Source organism: Dama dama, chromosome 12, assembly GCF_033118175.1.
Source record: "Dama dama isolate Ldn47 chromosome 12, ASM3311817v1, whole genome shotgun sequence".
Taxonomy (NCBI): Eukaryota; Metazoa; Chordata; class Mammalia; order Artiodactyla; family Cervidae; genus Dama; species Dama dama.
In genome coordinates this window covers 63,926,611-63,952,572 of record NC_083692.1, presented here as the reverse complement: position 1 = coordinate 63,952,572, position 25,962 = coordinate 63,926,611, and the positions used below count along the sequence as shown (strand labels likewise).

Sequence of the window (25,962 nt, the reverse complement as noted above, 5' to 3'; positions counted from 1 at the left end):
GTTAGCTGAATCCAGTTCCTTTTCTGGTCTTCCTCAGTTCTTCACTTCCAAAGGAAGTTTCCTGCCCTGACATCAATTTCCACCACAAGAAGGAAAAAGGACCCTTTATTCAACATTGTTCCTTCACATTTCCCCAGTGGGCTTAGCTTAAGGCCTTTAAGCCTTAGTATATTTATTTTTAAAATCTGTTCCTAAAAAAAAAAAAAAAATTCTGTTCCTGATCCATAGTAAGCCCTCAGTGTTTTATTGTTACTGCTGTTACTCTATTATTGCGTGGTCTTTCGGACCAGTTTCATAGCCTTCATTCTCCCTGGGGAGACCCCTCTTGGTGCTTTGTGGGTCTTTGAGGGGTGCACAAGCTTATATTAGAACTCAAGGGTACACCTCTGGAAGTGTTAGGTCACAAGAGGACTCTCAGTGTAGATCACACAGGATGGTCGTGGAAAGAAGGGAATTTAAACAAGATGTCTGACTCACATCCCAACTAATTTGTTTTTTGATATTTATTTATTTATTTGGATGCATTGGGTCTTAGTTTCAGCACATAGGATCTTTGATTTTCAGCATGCAGGAATTTTTAGTTGTGGCATATAGGATCTAGTTCCCTTGCCAGGGATCGAACCCAGACCCTCTGCGTTGGGAGCACAGTGTCTTAGCCACTGGACTGCCAGGGGAGTCCCCCAACTAATTTTTAAAAATAGCATTTATGGTGCCTTTTTCCCCCTAAAAACAATATATGGTCATTGCAGAAAACTTTAAAAATAACATTTTTTGAGTTTCTATTTATAAAATTAATGGTAACTTTTGAGGAAAACTTAGAAAACACAGAGAGCTTACAGAGGAGGTGCAAGGGCCTGTGTGGGGCCTCGAATAGTCCCGGGGAGGAAAGTGAGGAAGTAATGCCCAGAAATGGGCCAGGATGGCACGGGACCCTTTGTCTGCTCCCCGTTCTGAGTGTCCAAGACCACCCCTCTGTCTCCACAGACAGACCAGCTGTCTAAAGACTGGGCCCGGAAGTGGAACGAGTGGCAGGCTCTCGTGGAACATTACAGAGTGGACATCAACAGGAGGCGGGCTGGGCTGGTCATTGACTCCAGCCTGCCACACCTGATGGCCTTGGAGGATGACGTGCTCAGCACAGGTGTCGTGCTCTATCACCTCAAGGTGAGCAGGCGGGTGTGCCCGCTCTCTCCCTCAGCTGCAGGCCCCAGAGGTGCAGGAGGGAAAGGCCAGTGGCAGCCGAGGTGGCAGAACTGCCCTCAGGAAGCCAGGCCTGCCCACCAACTGTGATCTGTTTCATTTTTGTATGAATAGAGCAGAAGACTAGAAATCAGAATTTGGTTTTCAGCTGCTACTACTGTCGCTCTTGTTTTTGCTTTCTGTGCCTCAGTTTCCTCATTTAAAATAAGAAAGATGCTGCTTATATTCCTTTTCTGGCTTCCTAAAGCACAGGAGTGCACTCCTGGAGGTGAAATCCCAACCTCATAATTCCACCAGCACTCCTGAGCACTCCCCGCAGATACAGGCAGCTCACAGATGGCTTTCAGGGGCTAAAGGGATCAAAGGATAAGAAACAGTTCCCTTCTAGTACTTTCCCACTTCAGTCAACCCCCCTTCTCCATTACTAGGTTTGCCTGGGAAAGAAGAGAGGAGAGAGGAAGTTGATTTAGGAAGTTCAAAAAAAGTGTGCAGAACTCTGGAGAGCTGATGGGCTAAGGGTGACCAGGGTGTGACATTCAAGCACCCAGAGAAAAGAGTGACGTGAAGCCCTTCTGCAAGGACCTGGCTCCCCTGGTTCTTTGTCACCTGGAGGCCACCTTACTTCTAAATGAAGCATTTTGAGAGTTAGTGACACATGGTAGGTAGAGTCTTATATCCTGTCCTCATCAAAAGTGTTTGTCCTAATGTAGAAGGACAGTCCCCACGGATGGGCTAAACATACATTGAAGTGAAAGTGTTAGTCACTCAGTTGTGTCTGACTCTTTGCAACCCCATGGACTGTAGCCCACCAGGCTTCTCTGTCCATGGGATTCTCCAGGCAAGAATGCTGGAGTAGGAAGCCATTCCCTTCTCCAGGGAATCTTCCCAACCCAGGGATCAAACCCACGTCTCCTGCATTGCAGGCAGATTCTTTACCATCTGAGCCACCAGGGAAACATATTGTATGTGGCCAGGAGCCCTATGCTCACTGGAAATCCAGTCTGCATTTTTCATAATTGTCCCCAGCATGCTAAACCGACATTTAAAAGGAACAGAGTTTATGGGGATGTGTGATGCTGCCTTTATCCCTGGAGAAATTAGGTTGCTGTTGCTGCAGTGCCTGTGGTGGGGAGACTTCAGCAAGGCTCGTGCACTTATTAGCAAGTCTGTGTTCTGAGGCTGAGCCTGGGGGAAGTTGTCAGAGACTGAGCCTCCCAGACAGAAAGTTAAAAGTAGCTTCTTTTTTGACACAGCATAAATCATCTCAGTGAAAACGCCCCAGGCAGAAACGGCTGTGACTTTAATAACAAATCTAAACACCAAAGGCAATCGATCGTTCCATTAGTCAGAGCCATAGGGAAAGATTGGAGGTCAGGAGAGACCAGATGGAATAAAACGCTTAGTATTTGAGTAGAGCTGATGTGATACATTGACTGGATGTGGAGTGAGCAGATGAAGGCAGACATCATGTGACAGAGTTAGGTAGCAGCAGAGGGTTGAAGGATGAAGGGCAGATTGAGCTGGAGGCAGGAGATGGATGATCCTGGGTCACTGGCGTCCTAGCCGAATCAGTGCACTGAGGGTCGCTCACTCCCTCACACACTGATAATGAACCTGGGGATGAGCTCCCAGTCTACTTTTGGTGGGGAGGAGGCTCGTCTAGGTTGCAGTGCGTGGGCTTCTCTAGTTGCAATGTGCAGGCTTAGTTGCCCTGAGGCATGTGGGATCTCAGTTCTGAGATCATGGGTTGAACTCACATCCCCTGCATTGGAAGGTGGATTTATAACCACTGGACCATCAGGGAAGTCTCTCAGTCTACTTCTCATCCTGGCATTTCTATGGGTTTTTACCCATTTCCCTCCTTTTCACTTGTTTGCATCCTGGGTTGGGTAGCAGTATAACAGTAGTCATTCTAGATTCTCTATTTTTATTTGCTAACTTGGCTCCAGACCCAGACCTAGTCCCTAACAATGGCCCAGGAGCTGTTTGCCTGAGTCATCTTGGGAGGCAGCATGGGTGGGGAGTGGGAAGCCGAAAGGGTGGAAGGAACACAGGTTATTGATATTCTGGACTTCATCCTCATAACTGCCTTTGTGCTGCTGTTCCTCCCAAGAAAGAGGCATAAAGCAGCAGAGGGGCAGCAGGTGCCAGCTCAGCCCACATTAAATGAGATGCCAGCATGTTTTGGGTGGTTTCTGCTCTGCATATCCAGAGGCTGGGATGTGCTGTGGCCTTTATCCCTTTGGGAGGAACGTGCCTCATCACTGGGGCTGACCCTGACCCCTTGAGAGCAGTCTTGACCCCTCTCCCTCCGTTCCGGCTGGTGGATTCTGGAGACTGGCATCCAATGGCTCGTGTGATCCTCAGTGGCTGAGCAGGAAAGCCTGGGTTCTGGAGGGTTGTGGGTTTTGAGAGGGAGCCAGATCCTCATTTATTACTTCCAGGAGTCTTTCTTCACAAGCAGTTTTGGGAGAGCTGCAGGGCCCTCCCTTCTGGCTGCTGACAGTGAAGCCTAGCATGGAACTTTCTAGTCACTTAAAAAGCATCAGTCACCAGGCAGGTGGTTTGGTGAGGTTGGAATAGCATGGGCACAGGACAAGAAGAGAAATGAATTCTAGCCAGGGTTGTCCTGTGTAGTATGTGGGCTCCCAGGGCAGCTTATTTCCTATCAGCTTCAGATTCCTCCTCTATGCAGAGGATCATAATACTACATTCTGGGTGTTAAAGTATTAAATGAGAGATGTCTGTAAAGCACTCGGCACTGTGCCCTGTACATAGGGGATAGTTAGTAAATGATAAATACAGCTCTAGACTCAGCTCTAGACTCGCATCTCTTGCCATGTCACTGCCTTCCTCAAACAGAGCTGTGTGCTCTTAAACTGCATTGTTAGAGTTTCTACTAACCCAGTGATTCATTGATACTAACTCCAGTTTCCACCTCTTTTCTTATACTCTCTTTCAGTCTTTTTTGATTCTAGATGTGCTTTCCTCCTTTTTGTGTTTTACTCTTCTTAGAATCTGGTGTCTGTTAAACTTCATCTACGGATCAAGAAGGTAAAAATCCTGTGCTTCCATACATCGTCATAGAAAGCATTTCTCTTTGAGAGTGACTTGGACCAAACTTGAGCCACACTAACCTTAGTCCCTGGGAGAAAGCCATACTTGTGTGCCCTCTTCCTCAGACTAGAGCAGCTCTGACTGCCTAACTCGAGGCTACAGGACAGAAAGGAGCTGGCCAGTTCTAGCTGCTGCAGCTAAGTCGCTCCAGTCGTGTCTGACTCTGTGCGACCCCATAGACGGCAGCCCACCAGGCTCCCCCGTCCCTGGGATTCACTTTGCAAAAAGCTGGTGATGCTCTGTCCTGCACTGTTTTGCCCACACCTTCCCAGGGGCATCCTGGGCTGCATAGTGAGTGGGCAGAGCAGTCAGAGCAGCCTGGACCAAAGCTGAGAAGTGGTGTGGAAAGGAAGCTGGGGCGGGCATGGGGAGACAGTGATGGTGCTCAAACAGGTGGACTCTCCTTTGGGGCAGGGCTACATCCCTTTTTATTCTCCTTAAAGTGGCTTTGTTTTTCCCTTTAGGAGGGGACGACAAAAATAGGAAGGATTGACTCAGAGCAAGAACAGGACATTGGTGAGTGACAGAGTGTATAGGTCTGATGCTCTGTGTAGGTGTCCATGCCTGACAGGTTTCTTCCAAGGAAGCTGAGGGTTCAGAGAGGAAGGAATCTTGGTGTTCTGAAGGGCTGCTCCTCTTTTGCTGCCAGGCTGGGGGTCTTGGACACGAGAGGAGGAGACGCACACTGTGGGGCCATCTGGGTCTGGATGGTTTCAGGTGGTGGCTCCTCCTCTCCTGTCATGATGTGAGATCTTCCAGAAGTGGATTCTGATCTCATCAGAAGAATGGCGGAGATATTTCCTGGGCTATGCCTCCACCCGAGTGACGCCTCTGTCGTCTCTAGTCCTGCAGGGTCAGTGGATCGAGAGAGACCACTGCACTATCACCAGCGCCTGTGGGGTCGTCATTCTACGTCCTGCCCGCGGGGCCCGCTGCACAGTCAATGGCCGAGAGGTCACCTCCTCCTGCCGTCTCACCCAAGGTAGGACTACCCACAGCCCAGTTTATGCCAGGATGAGTGGTGGGCCAGCTCTGTTCTCAGGAACCAGACCCAGAGGGCTCAGTGAAGCAGGCTTTAAGGATGGAACCCCCAGCCTCTGCACCCAGGGACCTGAAGATTTCCTAATACAGTCCTCTTCCCGTAAACAGAGAAACCCCAAGTCCAGGGCCCCAGAGTAGAGAATGACTCTCTGAAATTTGCTGTGTTTGTTTGCTGTACATCCTTGGGAAGGTCTCTGAGCCTCAATTTCCTCATCTAGAAAATGGGGATAATAATAGAATCATTGGGAGGATTGAATGAGCTAATCTGTGTAATGTTCTTAACAGTGTTCTTTTCACTCAGAGAATACTCATTATGGTGATTAATGTCATTATTACTACTACTATTAATCTATTCAGATTCTGTGTTCTTTGTGAGTGAACTTGGGTACCCCTTCTTCCATGAAGCATTCCCTGACTGCTCCACCTGGAGCTCCACTTGCTTTCCCCTGGAATACCAGAGTTCCTCCTGTTCATCTCATTAGTTCAATACATATGCTGAACGATATCCAGGGAGTGCAGATCTTACTGACTCAGCTAAATGATCACCTTACTGAGGGTAGGACTTTGTCCCCCAGAACAGTGTCCTGCACATTACTGTACTCAGAACATGAGCTGTGGCTTGAATTTAGTTTGGTGTCTATGCCACAGGAGCAGTCATAACCCTGGGGAAAGCACAGAAGTTCCGGTTCAACCACCCCGCAGAGGCCGCCATCCTTCGGCAGAGGAGGCAGGTGAGCACATGCTGTTCTCCACGTGGCTGTTGACCTCCCTGCTTCACTTTTCTGGAGGGGGAGCCAAGCTGTGTCTCTATCTGTTGGGATGGAGGTGATGAGGCTTCCTTCCTTGTCCACAGGTCGGAGAGGCTGTTGGCGGCAGTGGCTCTCTGGAGTGGCTGGACTTGGGTGGAGATGTCACTGCCTCCCAGATGTGTCTCTGCCCTTTGCTTTGGAAGGAAAGGTGAGAGAGAGTTGCTCGTTCTGCTGTGGAGCCTATTGGTTTTGCTTTTAATTCATTACAACAGGGAGCAGGGAAGAATTGAGTGTAGCAGCCAAGTTGGGAATGAAGCCTGGCCTGAACCAACTTGGGTGAGTGGTCTGAGGATGGTGAGCTAGCTGCTCAGCCAGTGGGTGGCAGGGAAGTGGTCATGGTCCTCATTCACTTCCCCTTGGATACCACACTTCCTTCGTCACTGAGAGAGGTGTGTACTAATAGCACTTGATGTTTCCTGTCGCCACCTTCTCTGTCGACAAGATTTACATGTGATGTGACTGTGGATATCAGTTGCTGCTTTCAGACCTGCCTCCCATGGATCCCACTGAATTCTTGCCTGCCTGTGTGTGAGCTCACGTGTGTGTCAGTTAACTTCCAGGACCAGCTCCCTCTGAGTTTTTTAAGTTATTGTAGGATTGAGAAGCCTCTTTTCCTCGTAACCAAAGGTTCAGAAACTCTAGGAACAGCATGAAACTGTCTTGGGCTCCTGCCCTAATCTACCTGTTTGGCCTGCCTTGAGACTGTGGAGTGTGGAGTCGGTTTTCTGTGTGATTCATAGCAACTGCTTTTGTTCTTCGCGGTCATCCTTTGTCCACTTCTGCATGGGAGCTCCCTCCCGGATCGAGATGCCTTGTGGGTTGGATACTGGAAACAGGTATCTTTCTGTTCTGAAAGCCACCAGTGTCCTGTACCTTGAGGACTTCCTGTAGCAAATGTCAGCAGGGGCCCTGGTGTCTGTGCGGGGGGTTGTCCTGCACCGTGAACTCAGGGTGCATGGGAGGGTTCTGACAGCCCCTGGGCTCCCGCTGCTCTTTCCTCAGGCCAGGAGCAGTGATGGAAGCTGAGGAGAGTCTTGGGTCAGACCTTGATGGCCAGATGTTGGGTGAGGATAGGAGCGCTCTGAGGCCAGGAGGACAATGATCCAGGGCCTAAGGGAGGATGGTCAGTGTAGGGTGACTGGGGGCCCTGAGGAGTGGCATAGAGTGGAGCAGATCAAGACCAAGGTGGGCTCAGGACCGAAGCCAGGGCTCTTTTTTTGTCAGAATGACCTCCCTTTTTGTAGTGAAGTCATGAAAGGAGGCCTTGTCATAGGTAAGTTCTGTTGGGAAGACACACTGAGGCTATGTTTCTCCCAGAGTCCAGAAGTTTACAGGAAATGGCTCTGCAACTTACTATTTTTTTAATTAAAAATATTTATTTATTTTGGCTGTGCTGAGTCTTCATTGCCACAGCGTGGGCTTTTCTCTAGTTGTGGTGAGTGGGGGCTACTCTCTAGTTGAGGTGCTTGGGCTTCTCATTGCCGTGGCTCTTGTTGGGGGCCACGGGCTAGGATGTGGGCTTCAGCAGCTGCAGCACGCAGGCTCAGAAGTGGCAGCTCCCCAGCTGTAAAGCACAGGCGCCGTAGTTGTGGTGCATGGGCTGAGTTGCTTTGCGTCATTTGGGATCTTCCAGATGAGGGATAGACGTCTCCTGCATTGACTTCTTCACCACGGAGCCACTAGGGAAGCCCTGGCTTTGCAACTTAAAGAGCCACAGATACTTGAAGAGAGATTGGCGTTGGGTAAAGTAGCCTTACCTCCTGGCTCTACAACAGAAAGCTGTGAGATCTTAGGCAAGCTATTAAGTCTCTGAGCCCGTTTGCTCACCTCTAAGTAAGGATGCTACCATCTCTCTCCCAGGGGTCCTTGTGACTCAGGCCGAAGGAGCAGGTGCACATGGAGTGCTTTGCTCAGTGCCTGATACCCCACAGCCCTGCTGCCCTGGGAGGTGGCCTCCCTTTTGCTTTCCTGTCCTCATATCTCGCCCTAGCAGACCCATTCACCCCAGAAAAACACTGGTCTTCTGTCTTTTTGAAGTCTTCTCAGGCTCTCTACCCCCATGGGCATGGATGTGACCTTTCAGCAGAACCAAAAATGACCCCTTTCATTCAGAGGACAGAGAGCGACTAGAGAAGCAGGCCTCTCCCCCTTGCTGCGTCTGATCTTCAGCTCCAGCCCTGGGAGCCTGTGGGCTGCGGTGGTCCTGCCCAGTTGCCTTCACCTGCAAGCGTGTGCCAGCCTCTGGCAGCAGTGGGTGGGGTGGGCTCAAGCCTGTGGCCCACTAGATGGGCTGGAGAGACCGTGAGGGGCCCACCACGTTGTCAGCAGGGCTCCCCATCTGGGCGTATGTCTCCATGAGGGTCTCTCATTTGCTCTTGGGTGGTGTAGGCTCCAAAGCCTCCTTGTGTCTCGGGTTTCCTTTCCGTCCCCTCTCTCTGGTGGGGCGCTTCTCTGCTGGGAGCCTGCAAAGCTAGTGCTGACTCCAGAGCAGGGGAGGTCGGCCCCTTGGCAGATATCTGGACCTGAGAGCAGTTTGTCCTTGAAGACTCTTTGTCATCCGTGTTCTTAGCATTGTCCCATTTGGAATTTGGGGAACTTAGCCTTAAGTGCCTAGAACCCAGGGACACTTGCTGCGGCCACTGTCACTGTCTCCTCTGCAAGTGGGTGCCACTGCGTTTCTGCTGTGGAAGCCTCCAGAGTCGAGGAGCCAGAGGGCCCGACGGAGTCCTGGCAGTAGCCGGAGGTGCTGGAATCCCCCAGGGTGAAGGGCACCATCTGAGAGGGACAGAGGTCGTCAAGTGCAGGTAACTGAAGACTGGTCCTTGGTCATCTACCCAGCGTGGGGCATTAAGCCAGCATGTTCTTTTTCACTTGCTTTCTGGGAACTTGACAATGTGCTCAGCACAGGAGCTGTTTTTAGTCTGATGGTGTGTGACTCCTCAGGTGAATGTGCAGGGTCTGTGGGGATTCTTCCAGACTGCCTCTCCTTGCAGGCCTGCTGCCACTACTGGGTCTGCAGAAGCTGATGGCTAGCTACAGCTTTCCCTGGGGGAGGGTAAAGGAGCTATCTTCTAGGGAGAAGCTGATTGTACTGGGTTGGAGAAAAAGTTCGTTCAGGTTTCCGTAACAGCTTGCAAAAAGCCCGAATGAACTTTTTGGCCAACCCAATAAATCTGAGAGTCAGGAAGGACACTGGACACTCTCAGGGAATTCAGAATAAAGGTCTCCTCCCTGCCTCTTGTAATTGATGGTCTGGATCTTTGTTGGGTATGTCTTGGCCAACCCAATAAATCTGAGAGTCAGGAAGGACACTGGACACTCTCAGGGAATTCAGAATAAAGGTCTCCTCCCTGCCTCTTGTAATTGATGGTCTGGATCTTTGTTGGGTATGTCTTAAGACCCTCTGATGGGTTCAGGTTTGTAATTCATCCATGTCCATGGTCAGACACAATTTGGAGCTGCGATGCAGGTATGATACGTACAAATATATGTGTAAAATGTTTTTCAGCACTGTTTTTTCTGTTTGTGTGGTGCTCACTGGCTTTTGATTCCATTTGCTAGCCTCTGCCATACATGTTTTCTGTACACTCCACTGTGTGTGTTTGGCCTTTTGATCACAGCAGCAGCACCCATCTTCCCCAGAGCACACTGGTGCAGGTCCCTGGACCCACTGCAGTTTGAGCCCCACACAGCCTCCTTTCCACAGGAGCCGGCCGCTGTGTCAGCTCCCACCCACGCCGCTGTGCCTGTTTTCACTCTCCCACCCTTCCATCCTTCACTGTCCTCCTCAGGTTACATTAAGACATCTTAATTTCTTCTAAGCCAAAAGTAGCAGACTTTCTGTGATGGGCCAGATTGTGTTTTATGCTTTGCTGCAGCTGTCCAGCTCTGCCAGCAAGGCACAGAAACCCCCTAGACAATACATAAACCTCAGGTGTGGCTGGGTTCCAGAAACTAGGTTTACAAGAACAGGTTGTGGACCATGTGGCCCACAGGCTGTAGTTTTTGGACCTCTGCTTTCATTCTTCTCTACAAGGTGGTAAATCTCCTAAGTGGAGTGGACCCCTCAGAGCTCATTGCTCAGCCAGTTTGCCATCCGCTTCTGGTGTCAAGTCACTGAGTGAGTCTCCATGCCTGAGAGCCGTGGACTCCTTGGGCTGGGATGAGGGCCGAGGGTAAGCTAAGCACGGCCAGATCCAGCTTATGTGTCAGCTTCCAGCAAACCCTGAACCTTCCTGGATGCTCCCTCTCTCACCCCAGAGCAGAGCCTCATGCATTTGGCTCTTTTAGAAACCTGAATGACAGGAATGGAGAGGTCCTGAAGAAACAGCATGGGAGGCCCATGCATAGAAGGCATGTGAGACCAAGGGAGAGGGTAGCATGAGGGGAGAAGCTGTCAGTCTTCAGAGGAAGGCTCTGACTTGTCCATGGTCCTGCAGGAACCTGTTGGCAGAGTAAAGCATGACTGAATCTGGAATTTTCTTTTTCTTCTTTTGGTGGAGGTGCTGGGGAACGAAGCTGAGTCCTTGTGTAAGCCAATAGAACCTTTTTAAATTTTGTATGATTGGAAAACTCAGCTATACTACAAATGATCAACTCATGGCTAAATCATGTTTCATTTATATCCCCAACATGTCCCCGATGCCTCCCCACTGGATCTAAACACATCCTGGATAGTTTCACCAGTAAATACATCAGCAGGTGTTTCTGAGAGGTGAGGTTGAGTCTAAAGGTCTTGAACCCTCTTGCAGGGCTCACTTCCTGAGACCAGCCCTCCCCTGGGGTCCCTGGGGCCCACGCAGGTCAGTGTACTTCTGAGTTCCCTCTCCTCCCACTACTAGATCGAGAGGTGCAGTTGTGGGCTCTGAACGTGGATGAGAAGTTCTGTTCCCACCATGTTTCCAGAACTTCTGCTCAACTCTCGTTATACCACATTTTCAGCAGATACCTTTTTATTCTCTTCTTGTTTTTTTAATGACAGCGTTTCTTTATTTAGCTAAATTTTTTTTTCAACAACAAAAAAAACCCAACCATTTTACTTATCTGTTTTCCTTAACCAAAATGAACTTGTGTTTCTGCTGAACCCACAGTCTAGGAATATGCTAACCTCAGGACTGTTCTTCCCTCCTGCACTGTGACATCACGAGCTGCCTGTGACACCGTGCCCGTGTGTCCCAAGCTGTCAGGAGTCCGGAGCCCTCTGCGCCCTGTCCAAGGCAGGGTTCCCTGGGAGGGACTGAGGCCACTGTGGTTTGTACTGAGCTGGGTTTGCATTTCCCTCGGGTGACTCGGCCCCTGTGACAGGAGAGCGCTGGGAGAGCAGAATGACAAGGACCACTGGCCACTGAGGGCTGGAGAGACGCCTTATGGGACCCAGATTCCGCAGCAGCAGCAGCGCCTCGTGGGGGATGTGAGGCAGCAGATCCTAGTGGGACAGATTAGAGCCAAACAGGAAGCGGAGCAGGAACAGCTGCACGCCGGCCTGCGGGTTGAAGACGGTAGGAGCCTGCTTGCCGTTCCCATCTCTCTGTGCCCCCCAGCCTTCTGTGTTCTCTCCTTTGTTCTCTTTGTGATATGATGGAATCTATGGTATGTGGGGTTCTCTCCCCTCTTTTAGAGACCAGAGGCTCTTACAAGGGACTGGCCCCTCATCGGGGTGATGGGTCTCCTGCCTGCTGCTTTGTATGCACACATTTGTCCAGGCTCTGCTACTGGCCTGTGTGTGTGCCCACTGCCCTGTGGAGGCCAGGGGCTACATCCCCTTGATATGTGGTCAGGGGGGCTGTCACTCTTGCCCCAGAGGGCCCTGTGGCCCTCATCCCACCCTGTCCACCTGGCCAGCTCTTCATTCTGCGCAGGTGCAGCTCTGGCCGGAGGTGCCTGAGTCCAGGGAGGGAGGGAGGGCTGACCTTCTCTTGGGGTGTTTTTGGTTTGCAGACCAGCAGTGGCTGCTCAGAGGAGAGACCTGGCTGGCCAGCTCGCGGCAGCAGCCGCAGCAAGACCACGCAGCCGAGAAAGAACTTGAGGCTGCAGCGCCTTCTCATTCGTGGTGCCAGACAGACCCCAAGACTCAGCCGTCCCCCCAGGTCCAGAGCCAGAGCAGGGTGGTACACCCGCAGTTCCTGCGGCGACACGAGCGGAGCATCTGGCGGAAAAGAGCCTCATTCAAGCTGGAGAGGATCATCAAGAAGCAGAGGCTGCTGGAGGCCCACAGGGGACCTGAGCAGCTCAGGGCGCTGTGCTGGCTCCAGGATGACCGCCCCCGGAGGACCGCCTTCCCAGCCCTCCGCCCTGGTGCCCTGGTCCCAGGGCCTCATCGTAGAAGCAGGTTGACAAGCTGCAGTTCTCTGCGCTTCCGAAGGCCCTGCAGCTGGCACTCAGCCCAGTTGCACAGGTACAGCCCACGGAGGCCGCCTGGAGGCACCAGCTGAGGTTTACAGCCCCTTCCCAGGGCCTCAGTTTCTTCCAGATGTGAAATGGAAAGATGTGTCTACTCTTCTCTTGCTCATCACTTTCTCTCTCTTCCAACCACTCTTCTTTCTCTATAGTTGGAATCTTCTAAGACTGCCCCTGCCCCACTCTGAGCGGCAGCTCTTGCTTCTTTGGTGACATCTCCTGAGGGAGACTCTCAGCCTCGTCTTCCCTGTGCTCCAGACCATGGCTGTCCACATATTCTTCCTTGTGTAGGTCCTGCCCCCTCCATCTCATGCTGCCCCAAACCGCAGTCTGTTCCCACACCCTTCCTCCTTCCCCTCCCACCCGACCAGCAGCTCCAGTCAGCGTCTCAACCCCCTACCATACTGAGCACATGGAGCGCTGTCTCTCTGACTCCTGGTTCAGCTTGGGATCCTCCTCTTTCCTTTCTCCTTCACTCATGTTCAGTCAAGGGGAGGATATGCTGTCTCCCAGACTGCTTGGAACAGAGGGCTGTGTCCACCTCTTTATATGCTCTGGGCCTCGCACAGGGCCTCGCTCATATTAGGTGCACAGTTAGTGTCTGTCCGTGTTAACGTTTGCTCACTGATCACTCATAGTCTTCAGAGTATGTGAAACATTTCCAACACACAAAGTGGAAAGAATAATGTACCTGTCACCCATAGCAGGTGTCACAATTTGCTTTGTCTCCCCTCCTTCATGTTGCTGATGAAGTATTTTAGAACAACTCCTATACAGCATGTCATTTCAATCCTACAACAAATATATACAGTTCTGAAAAATAAGGGCTTTCCTTGTAACCATATTGTCATCACACCCAACAAAATTAAAATAATTATTCAGTATAATAAAAAACCTAGGCCATATTCAAATTTCTCTAGTTGCCTCAAAATATATATTTATAGTTAAATTAAGACCCGATAGGATATATACACTGCATGTGGTTATTATATCCTTCAAGTTTCTTTTAATCATCCTTTTTTGCTTTTTAATAATTTGTTCATGTCATTAATTTGTTAAAGTGGATCATTTCTATGCAATGTGCTGCTTTATAGATTTGTTTGTTTGACTCTTTGTAGAGCCGTTTAAGTTATTCTTCAGTTCTTCATGTTGGAATTTTTCCCTAAAGGTGTGATTCGATTCAGATTCCGTTAAACCTTTTTATAAGTAAAGAAAATGAGGAACACAGTGTACTTAGGGCTACTTTAAGAGCCAAGACTCTAGTCTGCAGTTGCCTTGTGTACCTGTAGACCCTAAAGGCCATGAAATGAAGTGAAAGTTGCTCAGTTGTGTCCAACACTTTGCGACCCCATGGACTATACAGTCCATGGAATTCTCCAGGCCAGAATACTGGAGTGGGTAGCCGTTCCCTTCTCCAGGGGATCTTCCCAACCCAGGGATCAAACCCAGGTCTCTCACATTGCAGGCAGATTCTTTACAAGTTGAGCCACAAGGGAAGCCCAAGAATACTGGAATGGCTAGCCTATCCCTTCTCTGGTGGATCTTCCCGACTCAGGAATCGAACCGTGGTCTCCTGCATTACAGGCGGATTCCTTACCAACTGAGCTATCAGGGAAGCCCAAAAGGCCATAGGGACCTAGTTTTAACAGTTTTATTTATTTATTTTTGACTGTGCTGGGTCTTCATTGTTGCATGTGCTTTTCTTTAGCTGTAGCAAGCGGGGGCTACTCTCCGGATGCAGTGCATGGGCTTCTTATTGTGGTGGCATCTCTTGTGGGGCACAGGCTCTAGGGCATACAGGCTTTAGTAGATGTGGCATGTGGGCTCAGTAGTTGTGGCTCTCAGGCTCTGGAGCACACCGTCCATAGTTGTGGCTCAGGGACTTAGTTGCTCCGCAGCATGTGGGATCTTCCAGGACCAGGGATCGAACCTGTGTCTCCTACATTGGCAGGCAGATTCTTTACCACTGAACCACCAAGGAAGCCCTGGCCTAGATTTAAATCTCTTTCAGAGCAAACTAAGGGGGACTTTATATTCCCTTTGTCAGCAGGAAGTAGGGACCTCTGACTTCTGAGATGACTTTCTTTGTCTCCACAGTGTTTTCGTGAATCGGGACCCCTCCACCACGTTACCACCTGTTGCTGACCCTCCTGAGCAATTCTCAGAAGAGTATCTGCCCCTGGCTGCTTCTTACCCCCCAAGGATAGGGCATCTCATCCAGCATGCCCTCTGTTCCTCAGGCGAGGGGCACTTCGGCACAGCCAGGAAGGCCCTGACCTGGAAGGGAGCCTCACCCCTGGGCACGTGCCTCACTGAGAGCTCCGAGTCGGCCAGTGTCCAGGAAGTGGAGAGAATGGGTAAGCAGCCCTGTCAGATGGTGGCCCAGAGTTTAGCATCTCTGGGCCAGTCAGCTCACAAGCGAAAGCCGTGGGATAAGCTGAAGGTCCTTACCCCTTACCCCTTCCACTCAGACCAGGAGGGCTAAGGCCACGCACCAGCAGGGTGGTGAACAGAAGGGAACCTTGGGCCCATGAGGCTGTTGAGGGAGCCAGTTGCAGTTCCTCACATCTTCATGGATCCAAATAGACATTTGAGCATGGAAAGGCAGCCAAGACTTTCTGGGCAGGATCCATACCACTGTCTCTAAGCGGGGCATCAAAAAGACAGCAGAGGGTCCTGGCAGCTAGGGTTGAAAAGTCCTCTTGCTTGTCTCATGGCAGCCTTTTGAAGAGGCAGCATAGTGTGGGGGACCCAGACACCATGGCCTCACTCACAGACTCCAGCCCCATAGTGGCTCTTGAAAGAGGAAAAGGTGGTGATGTATCTGACTCAGATAGCGGTTACTCAGTAGGTTCTCTCTCCTGTGTCTGTGCCAAAGCCCTGCCGGCGCCAGTGGAGCTAGAGGAGCCCCAGGGGAAGGAGCGGAACCTCCCAGAGCCAGACAACTCCGAAAGTGACGACAGCCAAATATCTGAGGACTCGCTGGCTGAGAAGGGGCCCGGAAACCCACGGGAAAACCCAGGACACAGTTACCTCACCAGCGGCTGTGGCCACGGCCAGGCCAGAGCGCAAGCCTCTGGGAGGGGCTTCACGACATCCTCAGACAGTCGACCATTCACCTTGGCTCACAGGAGTATTTCCCTCGACAGTCTGATTGATGCTGAAGAAGAACCGGGGGACCATTGGCAAGGAAAGCCTTCCTTTGCTTCAACTGATGAGATGCCCACGGAGACTTTCTGGCACCTGCAGAGCCCCATTCTGCCTGCAGGGGGTCAGGAGGCAGTGTGCAGGCTTGGTCCCATCAGTCACAAAAGAGCCCCCAGGCTAGATGCCATCTTGTCAGTGAGCAGTTCATTTTACCTGGAACCCCAGCCGCAGCCGCCCTGTGAACAGCCTGAGGTGGCGGTGGAGCAAAGCCCCACAGAACCGGCCACCACTCTCCAAGACGTGCAGCCCTCCAGAGGGAGCCCTCTGGTGTCCATGGATTCCTGGTTCTCCTGTGACTCCAAGATCAATCCCAGCAGCCCCCCACATTCTTTATGTCCAAGTCCCGACATCCAGGAGGTTCAGCGCTGTGGTTGGGAAAGGCCTGGATGCTGGCTCAATATAGAAGAACTCAAGTCACCAGGTGCAGAAACCACCCTGCCTTTCAGCACCACACTGCCCCCGGCCAGCACTGAGCTGCCTTGCAGCATTAGCAGTGTGTATACAGATCCCGTGTCTGGGTCTGTGTCCCTCTGGGACCCTTGCAGCCTTCCTCAGCCAGGAGCTGAGGGTACCTCTCAAGCCAGTGGGGTCCCTGACACGGCCCAGCAAGGCGTCTCTGAAGCATCTAACTCTAGTGTTTCCAGCCTGTTGGCTGCCTCTGCCAGCTCATTTACTTATGTTGGCAGCGCCTGTGAGAGAGACTGGGCTGCCCTTCAGCAAAAATACCTCCTTGAACTGTCTCATCCTGTTTTGGAGGCCACGGGAGCCCCCAGGCCAGTTTTCCCCTCCCTTAGGGAAGACTCTGGTCCTCCAGTTCAAGCTTCCGGCAGGGGAGGAGATGGTGTATTGCCAGTTGGTCCTGGGGCATCCAGCAGCCCAGATTTCAACAATGTTCCAACCCATCTGTCCAAAATTAGGCGTTTGAGAGCAGAGAAAGAACAGGACAGTCTGAATGTCAAGATAGAAGGTACTTCAGATTTCTTTACAACTAGTGAGAAAGAGGTGAGTCATAGTGGAACTTACTCAGCAGATGTAGAATCGTTGACTTCTGGACCTACAAATGCACAGGTCTCTGCAGCAGAGAACAAGATGGCATATCCCATGACGGCAGCACGGGGAGTCAAAAAGAGCAGCTTGGAGGAGTCCTCTCAGAGCAGCGAGAAACCTGGACTCATGACATCCTCTGATGAGTGTTTCATCCTGAAGAACCCTTGTCACCATATTGTCACCATAGCCACCAAAGACCCCCATTGGCCCCGAGGCTGGGCTCCTTTGAGGAAGAAGAGAGCAGGCCCGGTGAGGCGATTAGGTCTGAACAGCCACCGCCCCCCTCAGGAAGAGAAGACAGACTCCCAGGAGAGCTCCATGGAAGCGGGCAGAAGACACAGCAAGCCTTCCTGCTCCTTTCCGTCTGGTCCAGAGCTATACCTTCACTCTGCTCCCTGGAATCCACTTCCATCTTCCCTGCAGCCACCTCCCTTGGAAACATTCTATGTGACCAAAAGCCGAGATGCCCTGACAGAAACTGCCTTGGAAATTCCAGCTTGCAGAGAAGCAAGGGTTCCCTCCCCACCCCTCAGGGAAGCCTGGGGCTTTGGACATGAGCACCAGGTCCTCCAAAATGTGTATGTGGAGGACAAGTTGCCAGTACAATTACAAAACCAGAATTCCCAGATTGCATCATCTCAGCAGGTCACAGCAGAGAGGCCAGTTGATTTGAACGCCAAGGAAGTTTGCAGAGAAAAAGGGAAATGCCTTGGAAAGGTTAAAGAAAGAAGCCATAATTCGGTTTATTTTTTTGTCACTCAGAATGGACATTTTTTCCCATCTACCAGCATAAAAGTATGTGAATTTGAAAATCAAGTTGGAATTTTAAATAAACAGAGTCTTCCAACGCTTAAGCAGGGAGCAAAGGCTCCTATACAGTCCTACTGCAGTGTTTCCTCAAACAGGTCTGGGTCAGGGAAGCCTCTCCTTGGGTGTGAATCTGAGACGGGTGAGGAAGAAGAGCAGGGGCAGAATGCAGTCCTCACACAGGCTCAGGCCTTTGACATGAAAAGACACTTTCCTACCAGGGTTAGGTCTGATTTCACCTGTAAAACCATCTATTTAGCCCCTGACAAGGATAAGCCACAGGATGCTGCTCTTCCTTTGAAGTCTAGATCAGTACGTCATCAGGTAAGCAGCCCAGAGACAATGGCCCTGGGTGAGAGTCCAGCCCATAAGGAGGAAGGGAGGAATGAAACTGGGCTTCTTGGAAAAGCACCCCATTCCAAAGATGGCTCAGAAGAGTTTAAGCTTTCACAGACTGAGTCCACATATGAACAATTCCAGTCAGTTACATGCTCTCAGGAAAGAAACCTCAGCGAATGCAAAGTCCCTGGAAAAGCACTTAAAGCAAATCCCAAAGAAGAACCTCCTGGAAAGACATGGGATGAAAGAGTTAATAGTGCCAATGAGATGGCTAGGCTAATTAGGAGTGTGATGCAGCTGGAGAATGGCATCTCAGAAATTGAATCCAAACAGGGTAAGCAGTTGCACGCTTCTCACCCACCAGGAGTCAGCAAGGAGTTCATCTTCCAGTACCAACAGGACCAGGAGACAGCTGACAGCGTGCTGAGGACTGGCAGCTTTAGAAACCACCCGCCCTTCAAGAATCAGCTGACTTCTCCCAAATGGACAGACGATGTTATCTGTAGGGATGGTGAAGCTGGGGAAGTGGAGGTGAATGGTAGCACTGATCCCCAGGGACCTGGCAGCAGATTTGTGAGAGGGCATACCTACCCAGCTGTGCTAAACACACCTGCCAAGGACTCTGGTGGTTATTTAGGGGTGTGCACAGTTTGCAGAGAATGCACCAATGCCTCTGCTCACCCGAGGATGAAATCTTCAGCCAGAGCTCTGCCATTGCAGCCCAGACCCGAGGGGACTTCTGAGGAGGGCAAGCTGGTGAATGCAGTGCACCTCAGACGTCAGCCCCGCAGCTTGGGAAGTCTGGAGGAGCTGGAGACTTTGGAGGGTGTTCAAGAAAGCCATCCTGCCAAGTGCATCCATCGTTTTCAGCAAGAGGAGCCAGCAGTTCAAGGCAGAGTGGAAGAAATGGCTGCTCAAAAAGGGAGCCTAGAGGAGAAAAACACAGTCTTGGCGACTCAGAGACTCCCTGGCCAGTGCCACCATTGTGTGCACACATTGTTCGGCCACAGGACCAGCCTGTCACCAAGCCAGCCAGACTCCTGCATGGCCCCTCGCCAAGACCTGAGTCACACCTTGCTCTTAAATTCAACAAGGCTGCCAAGAAGCTATCTTTATGCACCTGATACTCTAGGCATCTCTTCTGTTGACTATGTGTTGGATCCTACTGTGCTGAAAATGCCTACCAGTCCCTTGGTAACTGGAGCGGGGCAGCAGGACCAGAGTGGAGCATCCGGACACCACAGCCTGCAGGGAGATGACAGATGGGACTCCTCTGTGTTGCACTCTGCTTGGCCTGGATCTGTGACACCCACGGCCACGGGACCTCGTGGTCAATCCAGTGTACCAGGGAGCGTTCCCCTGGCTGCCGAGGGCAAGAGGTCAGCAAGCACTGGTCCCCAAGACCAAGGAGGCGACCTTAGAAGCAGCTCGATGCGCCTGGATAGCAGGGTAGGTTCTCCTTCCAGAGCCGAGGCAGCTGAACCAAGAGGACCAGACAGAGCCGGTGCCCTGAATGGGGCCTCTAGCCTGCTTGAGAGGAAGGTTGGCAGCCCCTTAGAAGAAGGAGACAACCAAGGCAGAGAGGTAAGGCAGGAGGCTGAGGACCTGAGTCCTGCTGGTGGGGCTTTCTCAGTGCCTGTGTCCCCACCAGGGGTCCCTCAGCCAGAGCCCTCTGCTCAGCCACCCACAAGCCTGGCTGTGTTGGAGGAGATGGGACTGGCAAAGACTCAGAGGAAGCAGCTTTATGACGTGGTGGCTGGGGGCACAGTTCTGCCTTCCAGCAAGACTTTATTAGAACCTGAATGTTCTTCAAGGGCCCCCAGCAGGCTGCAGTGTCCACAAATGGGCCAGTCAGTGGCTGACAGGACCACAAATGAGGCTGAAGCATGGAATCACATGGCATCTCTCTCTGTTGAACCAGGACACCGATCAGTTGACAAGAGGACAACTGTCCATCAGGCCATACCCCCGTCTGCAGACAGCTTCAACTCTCTGCCCAGCACTGACACTGACGTGGGGCCACAGTGTCCCTCACAGACGTCCCCCCACACTGAGCCCGCTCCAGGTGGGAGCCATTGTACCAGAAAACAGGAGTGTTTCCTGGGAGCAGGTGAACAATCTGTATGTCACACAAGCTCTTCTGAAATCACAGAGAAAAACAAAGCAACCGGAGCGGCTCCCTCTGCTGGTGCTCTGGGCTCAGGGAATCTTGCTTCTTCAGCAGCCTCCAGGGAGGAGGACAGGAGGGTGATGACAGGGGAAGTGGTGGCTGCCTCACTTTCTCAGGCCCCTTTTGAGGATGCTGGGCGGATTGCACAGGGGAGAGAGGCATTGGCTGTGGCTGAGGGCATGCTCCCTGGCCATCAGGAGAGCAGCCCAGCCCACCAAGAACCTGCGACTCCGGACTCCACATGGGGAGGAGGCTCAGGTACTGTCCAAGCCATTGCACAGGGAGAAAAAGCAGCCTGTTTTGAAAGTCGCCATGTGACCTCAGATGTTCAGAACTCAGCCAGCCTCTCGGAGCCTAACCAAGACCAGGGCCAATGCCTCGAAGCTTCCACCAGCTCAGAAGAAGGGAGGGCGAACCCCACGTGGGGTGCCGTCCTGCCCAGAGCCCTAAGAGGGGTTGGACCAGAAGCTCCCTCGCAGCCTCGTGTGAAGCGGGAAGGGAGTATTGGCTCTGGGCTGGCAGAAGCATGCAGGGCCGGCGTGGAAGGTCCCAGGCCAGCTCTGTTGCCAGATCAGAGCCCCGGGGGAGTCAGAGAGGAGGCCCCGAGCAGATGCCCGCGGGAAGACTCAGGTGTTGGTGTCTCCTCATGGAGCCCTGGTGGCAGCAAGACCCTTGGCCTATCCCAGAGCCAGGAAGAGAGCAGATCTGGTCCTTGCTGGCAGCCGCATAGCCCTCAACCTGTTGTTTGGGGTGCCCGTTCCTCCCCTTCCTCCACCTCACTATGTTACAGAGATGGTGACCTGGGCAGAGGGGCTTCCACGGCCCCTCTACACCCTCACCACCCTTCCAGGGTCCCTTCCAGGGCCTGGGGAATGGAGAGAGGAGAGGGCCGTGGCGGGGAACCTGGCGTGCTGTTGGCGCATGGCCTTGAGCCCAAAGGCATTAAGGTAGAGCTGGAGCCAGCAGATGGCAGCACCCCAGAGGCCTCCGCTGCTGCGGTCCTACCTCTGACTGGGGGCTGCAGCTCTCCTGCTGCCCCCGACATGAGGACGAGCCCCCTCAGCCCCTTGCTTACTGATGGGAGCTCCAGGTCAGTAGGGGATTCTGAGAAGAAGGCTGCTGAGAAGAAAGTCAGAGCCGAGCTTGAGGCTCTCCCTTCCCCCGAGGGCAGGTGCTCTGAGACACCCGGGAAGTTGCAGGACAGCTCTGTGGGGGGCCAGGGTGCACAGGGCTCTCAACCCAAGCCAGCAGCAGCGGGGGGACCACACACCCTGAATTTAAGTGAAGGGTGTGTTGAGAGTGAACTGCCGGAGGGACTACAACAGGGATGTTTGGGAAATGACATCAGATGCCTTCCAGAAGAGCCGCAACTTCCCCCAGGGGCCAGGGATCATGGTGGCTTGCATCCCCAAGCCAAACTCATAACAGAGTTAAAGTATGTCTCCAGATCCCAGGTTGACAGTCCGTGGGAGGAGGAGGAGCAGCAGAGAGACCAGGCTGCCAGTGGCCGTGGAGACCCTGTGGGGGTCAGGAGGCCCTGTGCTGATGAAGGCAGCTCGGACAGCTGTCAGATTAGAGGTGCAGACAGAGAGGGCAGGACAGTGGCCAGGTCCCCTGTGTCCAAGACGATCTCACCCAGCTTCGGTGACTCAGCCGCTGTCTCCTTAGGGCAACGCAGAGCACGCTGGCCAGCAGCCCAGGGCCCCGGGCAGCCCTCTTCTGGTGGGGAGCAGCTGGCGCCCCACCACCGGGGTTCACTTCCTATAATTGCAGTCTTGTCCGGTCGCAAATACTCCAGACCACAGTTCTCTGTGGTCAGCTCTTCTCGGTCTCTTCAGGAGCTGAACTTGAGCGTGGAGCCTCCTTCCCCAACAGAGGAGGATATCGCGGAGCCCAACCAACTGTGGGCCTCACACCCCAGGGGCACTTCCTCAGGAAAATCTGCAGTGAGAACATCTCTGAATGCTGAGGGTTGTGATCAGGAAGCCTTCTCTAACTTGGACAGTATTGCTACTGATCTCAGGCCCCTACCACTCGCACCCCCACCTTATTCAGCGACTTCAACTTTCTCGAGAATGCCAATCCCTAATCTCACGTCCGTCCATCCATCTGGTGCTCTGGAACAGGCCCAGTCAGGAAAGTCAGAGAGACTGGGTGGCCAGGCCAGACCAGAGGAGTGGCACTCCACGGATGTGGGCGGAGGAGCCCTGCTCTTGGGCCCCAGTGACATCAACCCCTGCATCCTTCCCTGGCATCCCAAGGGGCCTGCACGCACTGGCTGGAGGCAGCATGTATTTGGTGGTGCAGGCAGCATCTCCCACTGCCCCACATCGCAGGATCTGACACCTCCAAACGTGGCCCAGAGCAGCATGGACAGCTGCCTAGAGGACCAGAGCTCCTTGCTTCATTCCCACCTCAGCACCTTGGCCAGCGCCCAGAGCATGTTGAACAAATGCAGCAGCGTTGGAAATGCCCGAGGTTCACGTGAGGCCTGGGAGGTATGGGGTTCCTTGCCTGCCCTGAGGAACCCCAACATCCTGATCAGCTCTGAAGGAGCAGCCCCCTCGAAGGGTCCTGATGAAAGAGCCCAGTTCCGGGGCACCCCTGATGAAGTGGGTTCTCTGAGGAGGGAGCCCTCCTGGGCTGAGGGAAGTGCTGCAGTTCCAGTGGATGAGATTATGCTGCTATATCCATCCGAGGTGGGTGGTCCTGTAGCTCAGTCCAGGACGGACACCTTGGAGCGAGGCACGCAGACCCTGGGCTGTGAGTCCCACTGGAGCTCTTCTGACTCCTCTGCCCGGTCGGATCTGGCCTCCTGGGCCAGCATGCACAGCCTGTCTCTCCACCTCTCACAACTCCTGCACAGCACCTCGGAGCTGTTGGGGAGTCTCTCCCAGCCAAGTGTGGCCGAAAAGGAGTGGAATGCCAAGAGGGACACCCCTCGTGAGGTGCCCCAGACCCAGGTGACAGACGGCTCTACTCAGACCACCGTGGATGAGGGCATCCAGACTGACCTGGCCTCGCCATCCCTCCACCTCCAGGCCCCAGAGGCTGAGCCTCAGAAGGTCAATGTGATCCTTGAAGGGCTGGGCTCGGATCTTGCTAGCATGTCTCAAGGAAAGGGACATGTCCCCGGGACACTTCAGAAGAGAGAGGCAGAGGAGACGGTGTGGAAAACAGCAGGGCCCCTAGATCTTCAGGGAGAAGACACTCTTTGCAGGCCCCAGAGCACCCCTGTACCCTCATTCCACTTCAACTTTCAGAAAGGCCCCTTTGGGCAGAACCTGCCTTCTCTGAGCCCCCAGGCTTCTCCGGATGCCCTCCTGCCTCCCAGCTCCCAGCCAGAGGAGCCCTCCTGCCTGGCTGTTGGCAGACCCTGCCTCAGCGCACTTTCCTCCCCAGGGCCCTGCCCCCACACTGTGGAGTCTGCCGGGGAGCTCAGGGTGCAGAAGGAGCAGGGGTCCACCAGTGCCTTGCTGGTGGACAGGGCCTCCTCCCCGATCCTCACACTTAGTGCCAGCACGCCAGGGTCAGGGATCCCACCAGGCGCCTTGTCTGTTCCATCTCCCTCAGATCTTTCCCTTGACAGCCGCCAGAAACTCGTGTCCAGCCCAAGCCTTCCCCTTCCTGCCCCCCGGCCTCCAGTGGGTAATTCTTCTCAAACCACTGATGAGGCAGGTGGCTCTCAGAGAGCAGGGGCTCCATGTGGAGAAGGGAGAGCCCGCAGACCCTTTGGGGTGAGCTCCCAAGGCAGCCCGCAGCAGAGCACAAAGCTCCAAGTCCGTTTTGTGCAGCAGCCCCCGCAGCAGTGTCTGCCAGGGACCACCGCCGGCGTGCAGAGCAGACTGTCGCCCCCTGCCCTGAGGAGCAGGAGCCAGAGGCTGACTGACAGCTTTCTGCCTGAGGACGTGGCCTCAGTAGAGGGTGGCTCGCTGAGCAGAAGGGGGCCAGGTGGATGGCAGAGCAGGACAGAGAAGAGGGGTGAGGGCTCAGCCTCCCCAGTGGAGCTGCGGCCTGCTCTGGACATTTCCTCTTCATTGGGGGACCTCCAGCGCCACAGCCCCTGCCCTTTCTCTGAGTTGACTGATACCCCAGGGCTCCAGGGTTGCATCTTGGGCCCGCCTGTGGCCTGCCAGCCTGGGGGGCTGCTGTCCCCTGGTTCCCAGATGTACACGGCCCCTGAGCCCCAACATCATGGTCTGAGGGACCTCCCCGTGCATAACAAATTTAGTGACTGGTGTGGGCCTCAGAATGGCTCTCCTGGAGGGCCGGGTACCGTGAATTCCCTGGGGACCAGAGGTGATTGTGGCTTTGGAGAGCAGCCCCAGAGGCGCCCACAAGCCCCTGAGGACCAGAGCTGGGCACCAGAGTGGCCCCAGAGGGAGCAGATCCCCCTGAAAGTTGGGGCCCAGAACCTCTCCCTCAGCACAGAACTCACAGAAGCAAAACTGCACCATGGCTTTGGGGAGACAGACGCCCTGCTGCAGGTGCTGAAGAGCGGCACGGGGGAGGCGCTCGCTGCCGAGAAGGAGGAGCTATACGCCCGGTAAGGACCTGGCCCTGGGTGGGAGGCCAGAGAAGGCCAACAGCTGGCTGTTCCCCTCTCCCTGGCTCAGCTCTGGGATCTTCCAGGGGTCAGAGACAGATCTTAAGACAGAGAAGGGGCTTCAGGGTCAGCGTCAGTGACTCAGTCACATTCTGTCTCAGGCCAAAACACACAGCAGAGACCCTCCAGAGGGAGCAGGCTGAGGGACTTCAGAACTCCCGCCTGACACGAAGCCTCAGCCCCGAGAAACAACTGAGCTTTGCTCGGGACTTTGACCTCCCCAGCCGGCGCCGAGAATACCTGCAGCAGCTGAGGAAGGACGTTGTGGAGACCACCCGGTAGGTGGACCCAGTGCCCTGCGGGGAGCCGGCTCGGGTGTGGGGTGAGAGCATGTGGGGAGTGGGGCCTGGACTCTAGTGTCCTGGACACCGGAGGCCACAGTTTTCTATGCCAGGAGTGACCAGGAGTGGGTCCTACGTGCCTGTGGACAGTGGTAGGCAGCTGTGGAGACAGAGGCAAAGGGAAAATGGAGGGTGGGAGGGAGCTGTGGAGGGGGTGGAGTGGATAGAGGGGGCATGATGTGCTATGTAAGGCTGCATGCCTGAGCCTCAGGATGTTTATAAAACCAAACTTGAAGACCCTGTGGGCAAAGAGAGGATGGGTCTTTCAAGAAGATGGTGTTGAGTGGGCCTGGGCCATTGCCCACTGACCACGTTAGAAGGCATCTCTGCACCCCTTTGGTTTTCCCCAGGAGCCCAGGGTCAGCATCAAGGTCTTCTCACCCACCCTCTGACATAGAGCTGATGCTACAAGAATACCAGCGGGCCCGTGAGGAGGCCAAAGTGGAGATTGCCCGGGCCCGGGACCGACTGTGGGAGCGGACCGAACAGGAAAAGCTGAGAATTCGCCAGCAGATCATCTCCCAGCTGCTGCGGGTGGGGAGTGGGACAAGTCTCTGATTTCAGGGTGGGCTTGGGCCTGGGGCAGACCTCAGACTGGGTCAGCCATCACCATGCTGCCTCTGAGTCTTGGAACGTAGCATCTGGAGGAAGGTGTCAGGTCCTGGTGCCTGTTCAGAGCTGCTTCACTCTGTTTACATGTCATCCTCATCAGACCAGCTCTGGTCCCCAGGCAAGAGTCTGGGAGGAGGCAGCTTGTCACTATAGTTGGGATTGGGATGGGGGAGGCACGAGGGTATGAGGCTAAGGCAGGAGGCACTGGGAGGCGATGGGAGTGTGGGTAGTGAGGAGGCACCTGAAGCTGGTTGGCGGTGATCTGTCCTT

General features: G+C 53.5%; 1 protein-coding gene across 1 annotated transcript in view; it reads left to right on the top strand.

Moving 5' to 3' along the window:
• The window catches only part of STARD9 (StAR related lipid transfer domain containing 9), a 116,862-nt gene that overhangs the window by 71,876 nt on the left and 19,024 nt on the right, over nt 1-25,962 (top strand). The window contains exons 16-26 of the mRNA XM_061157457.1: nt 985-1,164; nt 4,782-4,833; nt 5,162-5,299; nt 6,007-6,089; nt 6,212-6,315; nt 11,472-11,665; nt 12,105-12,561; nt 14,661-14,920; nt 15,442-24,679; nt 24,841-25,017; nt 25,431-25,614. Of these exons, the coding sequence (XP_061013440.1) occupies nt 985-1,164; nt 4,782-4,833; nt 5,162-5,299; nt 6,007-6,089; nt 6,212-6,315; nt 11,472-11,665; nt 12,105-12,561; nt 14,661-14,920; nt 15,442-24,679; nt 24,841-25,017; nt 25,431-25,614 (11,067 nt within the window). The remainder of the gene's footprint in view (nt 1-984; nt 1,165-4,781; nt 4,834-5,161; nt 5,300-6,006; nt 6,090-6,211; nt 6,316-11,471; nt 11,666-12,104; nt 12,562-14,660; nt 14,921-15,441; nt 24,680-24,840; nt 25,018-25,430; nt 25,615-25,962) is intronic.